This window comes from Thamnophis elegans, chromosome 8, assembly GCF_009769535.1.
Source record: "Thamnophis elegans isolate rThaEle1 chromosome 8, rThaEle1.pri, whole genome shotgun sequence".
Lineage (NCBI taxonomy): Eukaryota > Metazoa > Chordata > Lepidosauria > Squamata > Colubridae > Thamnophis > Thamnophis elegans.
The window spans coordinates 17,729,744-17,746,157 of record NC_045548.1 but is presented as its reverse complement, the minus strand read 5'-3'; the positions used below and the strand labels follow the sequence as shown (position 1 = coordinate 17,746,157).

Genomic DNA, 16,414 nt, shown 5'->3' with positions numbered 1-16,414 from the left:
CACCCCCCAATTTTCACAGTCTACACATTAGAACAATATATTTTTTTTATTGAGCTACCAACTAGAATATGCCACATTTTAAAATAGAAGTTGAGCATTTTGAGAGGTGAGTTCTTTAAAAATTCTCAGATGGATTCTGTTTGGAACCAATGATTGGATTTGGGTTTGTCAAGAAGCCTTAGAATTTCAGCTCCTCATCCCCATTATTTCTTTCTTATTCCACAGAGAAATAACAGCTACAGGTATCTTGCCCTACATATTCTGCAGAGAAAACATTTACAGAGAATCCATTCAGTTTTTCTTCAATCTCTTTATTCTCTTTTAATGATCTTTAAACTCCCTTGACATCCAACCATTTTCTGTTAGCAGAACCATCTTCTAGGTAAAAGCCTATCTACAAAAGAAAAGCCATGTTTTATTCACCTAACAGCACCACTGAGTTCAGCCCTGAGCATGTCAAAACATATGATAGATTAATTGTGATTCCCAGGACAATCATGCTCTAGATATTGGCTGCCCAAGAGACACCAACTATAGAAGATTTCTCCTTTCCTGCTCAGCTTATTATCAGAAAGACGAGGCTACTCTGAGTTCCCATGTTTAATGTTCAGATGCTAAGCTAAAGGGTGCTTGCAGATTGAAGCCAGAAAAACTTTAGGCCTGCTTTAAAAACTTTCGAAAATACTAATTCAATATTTCTTTACTGCCACGATCTTTCACAGCAATGAAAGAATGCAGTTTAGTGTTCTATTCTATCTTTCTTTCAAGTGTAAGTCATGAAGAAGCTGTGAATAAAAAGTGCACTGTAATTATCAAGTACAGTTTAAAAATGTATGAAACAGTTGATAATTGTAAAAAATAGTTCCTAATAATTTGTAGTACAGTCACTGATTTTCATACCTTGTTGACCCGCTCTTCATTTCACAAGAATTACCCATTGTAATGTGTAAAATCTGAGGAAATATTACACTATTATTTTTATCATTTTACCTGGATAATGTCTTTTTCAGTCATGGCCACACAAACACATACACAGAAACACACACACACTGAATAAGAGAGAATGAAGAAAAAAAAAAGAAACCCCAACAGATTGGACCTCCAGGAAGTGCCCTGATGCTAATCAGAACAGTGTGCAAGACAGAAAAGCTGATAGTCAGAAATTGCTCTTTAAACCAAGACAAACTGTCAGTCTTTAGGAATGGTGGGGAATGGCCTATTTATGTAATCAGATACTAAAGCTGGAAAGAAGCTGTCAGGCACATTCTTGTTGTGTAAGCAGCAGGCAAACTGCGCTTTATCTGACAGACAGTGTGTAAATCTGTCCATGCAAAAATCCAAATGTTTAGTTTCCTTCTAGTCACTGTAATAATCTGCTTATTTTCTTCTGCTAAGGCAATGACATCACTTAGCAGAATGCATCACAGACAGAAGCCCTAGATAAGGCTCTGTTACTGTCAGTCATTCACTTCTTGATTGGCAAGGAGATAAATAGAAACTACTGGAGGTTTGTTTCTAGCTAAAGAGCAGCCAATACCTTCAGATAAGTCTACGAACAAGAAGAAGCTCATCTAGCATTTTCAGGTTATATTTAGTCTCCACTGCAAGCAAAGAGAAAAAATCACTTTTAGAAAAGAAGATTCTATTCCGTTGTGATTGTTCCTGGTGAAAGCTGCCTGAAGGATAGTCTCCCACTTTGTAATATGATGCTATTGTTAAAAAAAAGAATTAGAAAACACCAATAATCATTTTTGCCTTACTGGAGATTAAAAGAGATTAATGTCAATTTCCATTTTGATATGGTTATTAATGTCATTGAAGTGATATTTTGACAGACTAAAAAGTAGCCTTTTGTGGAAAGAACTATGTTCACTTTACGATATTGCATTTTTTTTTTTTTTAGTTTGGGACCATGTTAATCTTACTGCTTGTGATGAGCTACAAATAGGGTGCTTTTCATAAATAATTTTGACAATGACAGAAAGCTCTTCTCATTATCAGTTTTTTCCTCCTCCATGTATGTTTTAAGGAGAGTAGATATATCATAGTAATATTGTATGTCCCTGCAGCATGAGGCCAGTCATCTGCTCAAAAAACAATGGACCTCACTCAAAATAAGCTTGCTTTGTCAGCAGAGTAAAGCATACTGTATAGCCAAATCGATCACTTCTGCATGCATCATTATGTTATCACATGCACTGTGTCACCATTGATTAGAGGAATTTAAGTAGAAGCAAATCCTAATCTGAAAACCTTTCATTTATATGCATTCACATATTACTCTAGTTTTTCTCTTAAAAATACAATACAATACAATAGCAGAGTTGGAAGGGACTTTGGAGGTCTTCTAGTCCAACCCCCTGCCTAGACAGGAAACCCTATACCGTTTCAGACAAATGGCTATCCAACATCTTCTTAAAGTCTTCCAGTGTTGGGGCATTCACAACTTCTGGAGGCAAGCTTTTCCACTGATTAATTGTTCTAACTGTCAGGAAATTTCTCCTCAGTTCTAAGTTGCTTCTCTCCTTGATTAGTTTCCACCCATTGCTTCTTGTTCTACCCTCAGGTGCCTTGGAAAATAGTTTGACTCCCTCTTCTTTGTGGCAACCCCTGAGATATTGGAACACTGCTATCATGTCTGCCCTAGTCCTTCTTTCTATTAAACTAGACATACTCAGTTCCTGCAACCGTTCTTCATATGTTTTAGTCTCCAGTCCCCTAATCATCTTTGTTGCCCTTCTCTGCACTCTTTCTAGAGTCGCCACATCTTTTCTACACCGTGGTGACCAAAACTGAATGCAGTATTCCAAGTGGCGTTATCAAGGCATTATAAAGTGGTATTAACACTTCACGTGATCTTGATTCTATCCCTCTGTTTATTTATTGCTATGAGACCAAAACATGCCCATTGCTGTCCTAGAGGGTCAAAAGTGAGACAAGAACAAGGAAAAAGTCCTAATTGTCTCCTACTTTTCTATAGCTGAATCATAATCACACATGATAATTGACTGACAAGTTGACTGATAAAGAATGTGTCCTCCAACTGCTTTTTTCCAACTTTGTTGTAAATTAGTCAGTCATATTTCAAAATTAAAGCAAGCTGTTCAGATCTCACTGTGAGATAGATAGGTAGACAGGCAGGCAGGCAGGCAGGCAGGCAGGCAGGCCCCTCCTCTCCTCCAAAATAGCTGCCAACAGTCAATATACTACTGTTCAATTGGACTATTGAGTCTAATAGTCAACAGAATCAAGTCCCCAAACAGGAAGAAATGCAAAGTCGACAAACCCAGTGCAGAGGTTGTAAAACAAGGTCTGTAAGCCACAATCAAGAGTCAGAGTCTACAAAATAAAGCTGTGGAAATCCAGAGGCTGAAACACTAGGTCCAGAAGTCAAAGTTTCCAAAAGTCAGGGGACTTTTCAAGGTCAGGTTTCCAAAAATCAGGGAAAAACAAATAGTTGTTCCTGATGAAGTTGCCTCCCCCCAGCCTCTGGTTAAGTCATCCAGAGCCAGGTGTTCCTTGTGAGGAAAAGCAGGGCAGCTTCCTCGTGAGCACCCTTACACACCTCCTTTGAGCTTCCCTCTGCTCTACTCTGTGCCCCCGGATTGGGTAGAGGAGACAGGTGTTCCTTGTGAGAGGGGATCTGTTGTCTCTCATCACTGCTGCTCATCTGCAGCTGCATTCATGAAAGCAGGTAGCTCCCTGTCCAGTTGACCACTTACCCCAATGCTAAAGGGGCCTGGATCAGTATCATCCTCAGCTCCTGGACTCTCCGGGCATTCAAAGGGAGACATGCCACTCCCATTGGATGACCCTGGTTCCGACTCTCCTTCTTTGTGCAAATCAGGTTCTGCCAGGGCCATGACAGGTCATAAAATCATGTTGGTCACATGGGTGACCTACTTTATAACCTCACAATTTACAACCATAACAGGCAGGCACCATTACAATAATAAATGGAGGATCAGCTGCACTAAGGGCTTAATATTCAAGTATAGTAAATTACATTTTCATAAGCCATAGCAGTAGGTTCCTACTAGTTTGGACCAGTTCAGCCGAACCGGTAGTGGTTTGGCGGCCTGGGTCACTGAAACCGGCAATGACCCAGGCCTCTCATGCCCCCAAACTGGTTCTCCCAGCAGCAGCATAGGCGTTGCCATCTTGTTTTTTGCTTCTGCTCATGCACAGAGCAATTTCTATTGCTCTGCACATGCACACACAGCATGCATCAAGCATACACATGCGTGCATGGTGCAGGCATGAGCAACACGGCAGCAGAGACTGCCCAAACCCACGCCTGAGCCATAAGCTATCAATTGTGAAATAACTTTGCCAGCCGATACTACTGATCTAAAAAAAAAACCTCAGCAAATTTGGATGTAGCTACTGTTTAGAATGAAAGATCACCAGGAAAGCGTAGAAATACAAAATACATTATGAAGTTGAAAATACATCCCAAAGGATGGCAGAAAACCACTTCTGCGCTGTTTGCCAAAAAAACTACATGGACATGTCAATGAAATCACCAGGAATCAATCTTAGTGTTAGTTTTTGCCTTCCCAATTCAGTTATCGTCTGCCAGGTTTGCTTCCTGAGATGCTTAAGGTGACAACTCCTGACTGCATTTTCTTACTAGCAAATGTGTGAGCTCAATACTTGCAGCTGTATTCAACCGATGAAATACATCTGCCACTGTTTTGGGACTGAAAAGGCAGTAATATGCGGCTGTAACGAATATCACATTTTTTTATTTAAAATAGGTGGAATCAGGGACGAGGTGAGCTGTTTGTCATATATAAGCACGTTTTAGTTAAAAGCGAAATAGAGAAATGCTTAGACAATATTGTTGTTTTTTTTTTAAAAAAACTCCAGGTATAATTAACACAATTGCTTGGATATGATGAATGCCTGTAGGTGGATGTGAAGTTCTATATCTATGTGTGAATGAATGGATTTAATTGGTAGATAAATTGCCAGAAGAGCAAATCAATCAACTATGAAAGAGTGGCTAGTTGATTACATTAGCCTGCTGTTTTCAACCAGTGAACATGGGATGAGGAAGAACCAGGTGCATGTACAAATGTCAATTTACCTTAGCCTAATAGTCTGAAACAACACATCTACAGCATAGTGGAAATGTCACAGTGTCACTTTCTGTTGTTGGAGATACTCAGATAAGAACCGAGGAAAATTTAGAATGTTTTTTAGAGTAAAGTGCCTTGTAATAAAGGATTAAAATCAAACTGAGGATTGGTTTATAGTTCAAGTCTTCATATGTTATATTGTAGCTTTTTATTAAATTATTCACATGTAAATAGATGACTATGTATTTGAGCTGAAATAGAATTTGGAAGACTGTAAGGTTGGATTTTGAAGAGAGATAAACTCCTTTTAGATTGCTTGTTAATGATATTGACTATCCTCACATCAAAGAAGTTTGTTTCTAATGTGAGATAGATGAGTGGCCACATCTTTGAAGTTTCACTCATATCTTGGACCAAGATAATAAAGCTACTGGACCATTGAATTGTTGAATAAATAAATCCTTTTCATAAGAAGATCAAGTAAAAACTGGGAACTTGGAAAGAGCTTGATTCTCTGTAGGAAGTCTGTAGTATTATTATAACCATAGCCCCAAGCTAAGTTATTTCATTTGTCTAATTTAGTAATCTACCTACAATTCTAGAAAAGTGAATAACACAATCTAAAATTTTCTTTCTAAAAGAAGAAAGTAAAGTCAGGATTATTCTCTAAGGTATTATGAAAACCTTTGTATAAATTTAATTTTTGGGAAATGTTACATATTATGAATTTTGCATTAAATGTAAATTTAGTGAGTCTTAAATCATTTTTTTAAAGTGAAGCCAATGTAGAGATGCTTAAGATGTTGAACTACATTCAACATCTTGCCTTGAAAACATACTGGGTAACTTTGAGTTAATTATTGTCTCTCAGTCTATCTTTACTATCAGGGTTGCTACTGCTGAGATAAATTGAATATCCCCGTGCTTAGTGTATTTAAAGGTTTGTGAACCTTTTTGAATGTTTGATTTTTCTGGGTAAATAAGACCTAAAATATGATCTGCTCTTTACTAAAACTCCTAAAACTAGATAAGGAGAATCTAATTTAAATAAATGAATCTGATTAAATAAATGAATTATTAAATAAATGAATTAAATAACAAAATAAATGGTAGCAGTTGTTCATATTAGACTGTCACAAAGAAGGGAGGGTCAATCTATTCTCCAAAGCACCTGAACCTAGGACAAGAAGCAATGGATGAAAACTAATCAAGGCGAGAACCAACCTAGAACTAAGGAGAAATTTCCTGATAGTTAAAACAATTAATCAATGGAACGACTTGCCTTTGGAAGTTGTGGGTGCTCCAACACTGGAGGTTTTTAGAGGAAGAGATTGGACAGCCATTTCTCTGAAGTGATATAAAGTCCGTGCAGGAAGTTGGACTAGAAGAGCTCCAAAATCACTTCCAACTCTGTTATTCTAGAATTCTGAATCAAAAAGAAACTTGGCAGACTTTTAATTGCATTAACACTGATAGACCAGATTCATAAGTCAATTATGAATTTTTCATTTTTTAAAATGTTGATTAATAGGTAATTTCCAAAAAGATTAGAAAGTTGTCCTTTAAATGTCTTTGGTGCAAACTGATCCTGTCATCTCCTGGCACTCAAAACATATGGAAGACTGCAAAGATCAGTCTTCCAGAGCACATGTGCGCAATCTCCCATTATCCTTTTCCAAATTGATTCCAAGGAACCAGTCTATTCTCATAATTAAATATGTGGATGACCTTGGAAGGATAATGGGGGGAGATGCTACTTAGAAACAATTCAACAATAAAGGAGGGAGCCTCCAGTGGCTTAACACAGAAAAAGAAACTTAGGAAGGACCTGTCATAGTTGACCAAGCAGTTAAAAGTAATAATGGGAAGTTTGTACCTTCAAGACTTGAATGATTCTGTACATCTAGCCTTACAATAAAATAGAATTAACTCATAAGTTGTGTTGTTTAGTTTACACGGGAGGGCTAACAACTCAATGTTTTACTAATTGATAAAATGTTACATATTTTCTACCCACTGCATTGTTGTGGGTAGTTTTATCTGCAATATAATAATTCTTTATTCTCCTATATTAGACTTAGAATATTTGAGGATTAGATGGGCATGGAGAACATATTCATTTATAGCACTAATCTGGCAGGACAATTGGGGGTCCTTGGCAAATCATTGGCTTAAACTACCTCACAACATTACTGAGCATTTTAAAAGTCATTCTCAAATCCTGCAGTTTCCTTTTGTTTATACACTAGGAAGTTAGTGTAATTTGCTTCAATATCTCACTATCATGTGGTGAATTACAGAGTCACTGTCAGTATTTACTCTGACTTTGCTGTTTTGTCATTTTAAAGAGAGTCTTTCAACCTTACTTGAACATTTTTATTATATGTGAATAATCGAGCACGCTTTGGGGTTCAGGAGGTGTAATACTGTTAAATGTGCATCTTGGAAGATCTAAAAAAATGAAGGATTTATATTACCCTTCATAAAGTTGTATGACAGTGAAGAAAAACTGTTTGTTAAAAGATAGCATCTGTTTAACCTGCTTATTTATTTCTTGTAGTTGAAGGTTAGAATGATAATAAATATATAAGGAAATAAGTAGATAGGAAATGTAGCTTAGAAATAAGATCCATGTCACACTTTTGAAATGTGAAATACATGAAGACCTGATAGATGTGATTTTTATGGTGCATTTGGAAGTATTTAGCTGTATATATCATTTGCTTGTGCCAACAATCAACGATCAACTGATAAAGTAATTTGAAATTTTGAAGCAGTATGTGTGCTTACAAACAAACATACACAAACATGCATATATCATTTTTATTTTTATCTTAGATGTGCCTGTAAATACTTTTAGTGGTAAATTTAGTAATTGCTTAACGTAGCCCTAACTGCAACCTTATACAGAAGAAATCTTTATTTAGACTGCATTGTGCATTTTATGCGAAATACTTGTTAATGTTTTAAACAAGTAATGTTAATGTTTATCTGGAGAGTAGTATCAAACTGATCATTTTAAGCAACATATTAAAAATAGATTAGTTTTCTGACTTTATGAAGAAAATGCAATAATATGACAAAACCCCAAAACATTTTTTTCAAGCCCGCAAAGCCTGAATTGTCACCTTCAAAGGCAGGTTACCACCAGAATCATAGTAATTTGTGTGGTGATCTAGACTGAGCAATTAGTGCCTTGATTTAAGCTTTTGTTCACTCTTGGATGCATACTGTTTCTGGCAAATCATCCAGGAACATTATAATGTAATATTTTCTCCATGCCTCTTATATATTGCAAACACATTTGACAGCAGAGGTTTCAATCATAAATTAGCTTTCAAAATTAAGCAACTGTTTAATGGAAATCAGCTATTCATTCAATCTTAATCTGCTCTTGTTTTACTGTATATACTTCATAAGTACTCTGTTCCTGACCTTGTTTTATATTTCCTCTAACATATCCATCACTCTCATATACATAAAAAGTAAGCAGAACCATATTCTTATTCACTCGCTTTTTTCCTTTTTCCAATAAACATTAGTTCCTTACAATAGAAGGATTCTGTTGTATTCTATCAACTGCATTCTATCAACTGTACCACATCTTAAAATTTCTCCATTTATTTTTCCATTTTCAGTTAACACTCTTCCAAGGTAGATACATACCTTGTAGTTGCTCTATTTTTTGCCACTCATCTATAACAATCAATTGTTCATTCCATTTTTTCCTCATGAGCACACTACTTGGGCTTTGATTACATTTCATTGCAGATCTATGCTCCTAATTTTATCATGACATCAGTCAAGGTTTGGCTGCAGATCACTCAGGTTTTAGCCAAAGAATGGCATTGTGTACTCACAAATGTATACATACTTTTCAAATTTCATGCATTACTGTCGCCATATCCAACAACTTACCTTCAACTCTATACTTGTAGAAAATAATTCAAACCACTTCACATGATCATATGATTTGTCACAATCATACTATAAGTGAACTGCATCCATCTCTTAGTAGTTCTCCAGTTGATCACTAATAGCTTTATTTTTCTAACTTTCGGTTTCTTCAGCTTTGTCTTGGACACTAACATTTATAGCATTTGTTTTACTTCCACTTGTTGGCATATCACTGCCATTCCAAAAGGAGTTCTACAACATTCCTTCTAGTAATCCCTCTCTTCAGTTTCATTCAAAATAATATCGGCATTATCTTAAATTCTTTTTCATCTGCTGGGGACTGTTCATTTATTCTTCGCCTAGCTATCAAACAACTTTTTATTTCCGTCAAAAAATGCCATTTCTCCCCTAGTATTTCATTCATTAATCCTTATTCTTTCTCATTCATTCTTACATCCCAAATCACAGTCTCATATATGGATTGATCATCACCTAATGGAGTACTAGATTTTGACACCTATCAGGGCTTTAGTCAGTAGAGGATTTATCCGTGCAATCTTCCCAAATTTCCCATGGTGCGGTGTTGCTCCAATAACTCTTTGCTGTAGGAAATTTGCTGAAGTTTGTAATTGTAATTGAAATTTGAAATTTAATGAATTTATATGCTGCCCAATCCCGAAGGACTCCGGGTGGCTTACAAAATACAATTATAAAAAATAAAAATTAAAGAGAAGAAGAAACAGATTAAAAAAAAAACATGCCATGCACTCAATGTAGGCGGGGCTGGACCTCATTCATGAGGTCAACAGCCCCAGGCCTGCCGGAATAGCCAGGTTTTAGTGGCCTTTCGGAAGGCCGAGAGAGTGGGAAGGGTCCGGATCTCTAGGGGTAGATTGTTCCATAGGGTGGGAGCAGCTACAGAGAACGCCCTCCCCGAGGAGTCGCCAGCCGGCATTGACCGATCAACAGCACTTGGAGAAGGCCCATCCTGTGAGATCTTATCGGCCGTTGGGAGGTATGTGGCAGGAGATGGTCTCACAGATATCCGGGTCCTAGGCCATGTAGGGCTTTAAAGGTCATAACCAGCACCTTGAGGTGCGTTTGGAGACTGATAGGGAGCCAGTGCAGCTCGCAGAGGATAGGTGTAACATGGGTGTATCTCGATACACCTGATATCGCTCGCGCGGCTGCATTCTGGACCAGTTGTAGTCTCTGAACACTTTTCAGGGGCAGCCCCATGTAGAGCACGTTACAGTAATCAAGTCTTGAGGTGACGAGGGTGTGGGTGACCATTAGAAGGGCTTCCCGGTCCAGGTAGGGCCGCAACTGGTGCACCAGGTGAACCTGGGCAAAAAAAAAACTGGTCACAGCTGACAGATGATGCTCTAGTGTCAGCTGTGAGTCCAGGAGGACACCCAAGTTGCAGACCCTCTCTGAGGGGTGTAAAATTTTACTCCCCAGGCTTAAAGATGGAATATCTGGACTGTCCTTGGGGGGCAACATCCATAGCCACTTGGTCTTGTCAAGATTGAGCGCAAGCTTGTTCACTCCCATCCAGGCGCTGGCAGCCTCCAGGCACTGGCACATCACTTCCACCACTACACTGAGTTGGCACGGGGCAGAAAGATACAACTGGGTATTGTCCGCATATTAATGGTATTTAATCCCGTGCCGGCGAATGATCTCACCCAGTGGCTTCATGTAGATATTAAATAGGAGGGGGGACAAGACCGAGCCCTGCGGCACCCCATATTTAAGGGGCCTAGGGGTCGACCTCTGTCCTCCAGCCAACACCGACTGCGACCTGCCCGAGAGGTAAGAGGAGAACCACTATAAAACGGTGCCTCCCACTCTCACCTCCTCCAGCCGTTGCAGAAGGATACCATGGTAATGAAGTTTCCATTTTGTGTCCAGCCTATTATAGCAGTCTGAAGTTAGACTGTAGGATTCCACCATGAAAACAGTGTTTCCTATCTTATCTTGACACCAGACAATTGTCAGTGAATGAAGGAGATTGGCAAAATACCTGTTGTAGGACTATCTTTCCCTATCTGGCCACTAATTTATATCTCCAGTCTCATCTGTTCTGGGACTGCTGAAGTGCCCACAAACCTCTTTTGTTTCCTTTCCTTTATTTGTGAGGTTTGGTCAGGAGATTATCACCCTCAAGGATAGTCAAGATCAATATTTTAATTTGTAAAAAAGCCGATCTTTGCCCAGCACCTTTTTCTGTGAACAGATTGTCAGCTGATTTAAGGCTTTGATAACAACCAGTTTATATTCCCAAACATAATCTTGGGTACTTCTCTGTTCCCGAACAATTAACAACCTGATGGAATGTGTAAACCTCTCATACTGGTTCTTCTGTCTGGAAAGTCAAGACCATCCCTAGGCATGATTTCTTCACTATGGAAATATTTGTGGAATTACCCTTGAAAAGTATTTGTATTGGAGGTTCAACTAATCCCCAAAAGCAGAAAAAAAAATACCAATGCTAGTTTTTTTGTGACCTGCATTGGCCACTAACATAACCTCAGGTTCAGTTTAATATGCTGTGTTTTGTTTGCTTGCTTTAAAAAAAAAACTCTTAAGGAAGTATCTCGGGCTTTGTTTACAGTAAAGAATAGTTTACAATGCCTCAGAACCCTTTTAGATAAACTAGATAATCTTACCATCATGAAGTGATGCCAATGCTCTCTAGGAACATAGCTTTTTCTATTAAAGCTCCATGGTAGAAGTCCACCCCATTTACGAGAACACTCAACTAGACTTGAGCATTGGAACAAATATATCTCCCCCACCTCCAAATAACTTCCTTCCTCCTTCCCTTTGCTTGAGTGAACTTTGATCGTTAAACCTCTTGCACCTTGTAACTGTGAGCAGGACTTCTTTTGGTACGGTTTTATTCCTTAATTGCGGACATGTTTTAAACGGCAAACCACTTCCAATTCAGCCTTTCGAGGTTGTTTCCAAAAGGGGCCTGAACCTTTCAAGAAATGCCAGCAGACCTTTTGCAATCCCCTTTAAGACTTACTGGGAGAAGGGGGGGAAGCAAGGGAGAGTGCTTTTCTGTTTACTATGGTAACAGGGTTATTACAAGTAGTATTTCACCTCCCCACTGCAGTAACAGCAGCCTGGCATGGAGCAGTGTGATTGTCTGAGTAGTTTAGTATGGATAGCTTTTCATTTAGCCTTTGCTCTGACAGCCCATGCTCGGATAAGTGGTGTAGGCCTGTACAGGTGAAATCTATTCTCACATTTGCCTCAGGGGTGAGTGGACTGTAACAGAATTTTTCAAACCCGTTGGGCCCAACCACAAAGCAGAGAATAAATGGCTGAAGTGCCAAGTCTCGACAGAAAAATCAATGCCTGGTTATACAGACATGACAGACCAGGTCTGCAATTCTCTTCATGAAAGTCTGTGCATTTAGCACAGTTCGAGTTTAAAACATGCTTCTTTGGGGGGGTGTCAGTTTGGGGGTGTTGCATGCATGTGGTTAATTCTTCCTCCCCCCCTTCTTGATTTTCTCCTTGTACACAGGAAATTTACCTGCCCCTTGTGCAATCGCAGTTTCACAGAGAAGTGGGCCATGAACAATCATATGAAACTTCACACAGGAGAGAAGCCCTATAAGTGCACATGGCCAACTTGCCATTATTCCTTCCTCACCGCATCAGCCATGAAAGATCACTATCGGACCCATACAGGTTTGGTTATACTTTTTTTTTCTCATTTTAAATGGGTGGGGAAGAGACTATCTATGGCTGGTATTGGAAGTAAAAAAGAAAGCTGGGATTCAAGATATGCCTTTTACTTTGGAACCATTAAGGCACAGTTGCTACTCTTGAATATACACTATCGGGTTCTTTCTCTGTAACATCTCTACAATTCCCCAATAATGAAAGTGCGAAGAGAAAGAAAGTTCCAACTATTAGGTTCCCCAGGGTATATCTGTACCTTTTAAATGGCTGGAAATGTAAATCCTTACCTTGTTCAGAACTACAATTCATAGTATTCTTGGTCATAATTACTGCTCCGTGCTGACTGAAAAATTAGGGACTAAAGTTCAACATTTCTAAAGAATACCATATCAGAAGGAGGTTTAGATTTTTTTAAAAAAAATTCGCTAATCCTATTTTTCAATCCAAGGTCCTATGCCTTGAAATCATATTTAAAATAAAATAGGTTTGCTTTCATGATATTTTGTTAGGAGAAGAAGCTACCTAGGGTATATTTTATAATACTTATATTAATGTAATAATGCTACTTTTAGAATATATACATATCTTCAGTTAACTGCTGTGAATAGGTACAACTACTGTGAATAAGATCTATTTCATTTAAAAGCACAAGTGCCTGCATCTGGAAGTGCAATGATTTCATCATGCAACTAAATTGATTCAAAAGGCTGAGTTACACAATCGTTATGTATGCTGTTGATTAGTGAAATCCAGTTTAGATACAAATATGTATCAAATTAAAAAGAGAAAATATTGCCTAAACTGATGGACCTTTTGGAACTAAGTAATAGCAAATGCTGCTGGGAAATGATTACTTGTCCTGCATGTTAATTTTCATTGTATATTGGCTTTTACTGTAATGAGTAAAGTAGAGATATATGTTATATTTAAACAAATGAATAAATATACGAAGGACAGATTGCAGTAAGAAAAATGAGCTAAATCTTTCTATATGAACCAGCTGTAACTGAAATATTATTCATTATTTGATACCAGCTGCTTCCAAGAATGCTAAGTCTGCATTCATTTTAAAGCAATATGGTTAAAGTTTAAATTAACGCCTTAATAAAAATCAGATTAATATAACAAAAGATGCTCAGTTTACTACAGCGGGAGAAATATAATAGTTGTACCTTTGTTTTAAACTTACCAGAACAAAGATTCCAATGAAGATCTTAAAAGTCTTTAATATTAACCCAAAATAATATTAGCCACAAAAACAATTCTTTAAGGATAACATTATAATTGTGTTGTAACATGCAATCTAATGAGAGAAGGAAAACACAGAAAAGCATCTGAGATTACAGCAGTAACATGTTGAAACTGTAAGATACGAGACAAATCATTTTAAAATCAAAATTCTCTAGGCATATTGTGAGAAGATGAAACAGTGTTTCATTAAATTAAAAAAAAATCCTGAAAAGATTTTACAATTTTCTGAAAATGAAATGAGTTGTTGCTAGAAATTACAGGTTAAAAGTTCTTTCAAGGCAGTTTGTATGGAGCCTGGGCCTCCTTAGCTTCCTTGACAAGGGTGTTGACGATTTAAGGTCTCCAGCCTGCCCTGAGAGATCACTTATATCGAACAGCAGATGAAAAGCCAGTGCAGATGTAATTTATCGTCGGCGTTTCCTTCTAAAGAATAATTGTGGAGACTTGGTTAGATCAATAATATGGATTTTTGTTGTTAGGTCTTGTAGTCTGCACCATAATGAGAGATAGGGGACAGTGGCTGTTTTCTAATGGAAAATAAAGGATTGGTTTCCGTGTCTTTCTACATTTGAATGCAAAGTGGCACACTTGAAACTAATTCAAGTTGTTAAGAAAAGAACCATTTTCTATTACATTCCTGATATCATATAAACATGGCATGTTAGATCAGCTCCCTGTACCCCAAGTGATATATTGCTCCTTGGATCCATTGCAAAGTCTAAAGGTTGTAATTCCTAGAAGAAGAATGAATGTTTGTTAATGTATGGTTAAAGACTGAAATCACCTAGAGTGTATCCTCTCACATACATAAATGCAGGTAGGATTACATCTAATAACTGCTAGGCTTATATATATGCCTGTGTGCAAACTAGCAAACTTTCAGTAGCATCCAAGCAAAACTAACTCTGAAGCACAAAGGAAATAATGGAAGATAAAATAACTGCTATCCCCACCCATCCACAAATTTATTTATATACCTGGAATGAATAATCAAAAAATAGTAAATGCCATCACATTTCTTGAAATTCTTGAAAGCCCAGTAGAATTTTTTCTTCCTCTCAGTCAATGAAGAAAATTCTACTGGAATCTCCTTTGAATTAAAACTATAGAATGTATGGTATATAAAGAACATAGGTAGGTGGCATACTAAGTACAGTTTTGTTTGGATTCCTGATAGTATATTAAATACGTTTTGTTCATTTACAACTGGTAGTGGAGAACCAAAATAAAATTCCACGTGTCCTTGCTTGTTAAAGGAAGAAAATGCTACTTCAATCAGACTTTCCCACCCTAGAAATAAAATAAAAGAAATCCTTGAATAAATGAATTGCAGTTCAGAATCAAGTGTGTGTCTTAATTGGAGTTATTGTCTAGATAGTTCATAGGATTTGTGTTCCTATCTTTCTTTCCATTTGGTATCTGAGGAACTCAAATGCCAGCAGAAAGCAAAATGGTAGAAAGAAAAAAAATCTGAGGAAAAATAGGCATTTCCCAAGGATTTTTTTTTCCTGAAGGATCTTTTGACTTTTACTCCAGTATTAATAAATTGAAAATCGACTTGCTTGTAGTTGCAGTTTCTGGAAATAAAAGTTTCAGTTTTGAATCATCTTATTTGTATATTTTGTGTTCGTTTTGGTGGAGACTAGCGTTTTCTTTTTAACCAGCACTAGAAATAATATGAGCCTTGCCCAAGTGAGCCAAATTGCAGCACATTCATGAAAAATATTTATTAGGATGTGATACTAAACAACCAGCTCTGACCAGTATGCACTGGAAAGGACAATCATAGGATGATTTGTACATCTGTTTCATTTTCTTATGTATGTAAATTGATAAGTATTTTGCTCACTAAAGTTCTGTTCTTGATGCTTCTGTTATCAACAAAGCTTTCTTGGATGGTTAGTTTTTCCAATGAAGCAAGTTCCCCCATCCCATTGCAGCCTGTTAATGCTGCTGAGATGCAACAGGGACTGAAGAGAAGGCACAGAGCTTCATGACAGAAAAAAAAGGAAAAAAGCAAGAAGTAGCAAATCTGAGAGTCCTCCTGAATCAAACGGAGGCCTGTGTAATAGAGCATTTATGGCTCATGCACTGGACAGCCAGTTACCCTCAAGAATCTCATGAACAAGACACAAAGACAGCATTTCTTCACCATTGTGGTGGGCCCAGCAACTGATAATTCAGAAGCAAACTGTTTCAAAGTCTAGCTCTTAGCTACGAGGAATATACTCTTTGATGTATTTAGCCTTCAAAGTGGAGGGGGAAATCACGGTATTTAGTAGTCTAGGAATTGGGACTGACTTAGAAATAGGGACCTTAAATAAAAAAACTGCAAAGTATGTTCAAATACGAAATTAGTAGAGAGATTAAATATGTTCGGGGACAAGATTCTGGAAGCAATAGAACTGGACAGGATGGACAGCTTAGTCCATCTGAGGGATGGGAAGGCTAAAATTGTAGTGAAAAGGTGGCATAATGGT

The 16,414-nt window shown here is 37.6% G+C and overlaps 1 protein-coding gene across 1 annotated transcript in view; it reads left to right on the top strand.

Annotated features, from left to right (window-relative positions):
- Window positions 1–16,414, top strand: part of ZNF407 (zinc finger protein 407) — a 369,608-nt gene that overhangs the window by 225,053 nt on the left and 128,141 nt on the right. Inside the window, exon 5 of the mRNA XM_032222974.1 lies at window positions 12,523–12,689. Coding sequence (XP_032078865.1) covers window positions 12,523–12,689 — 167 coding nt within the window. The remainder of the gene's footprint in view (window positions 1–12,522; window positions 12,690–16,414) is intronic.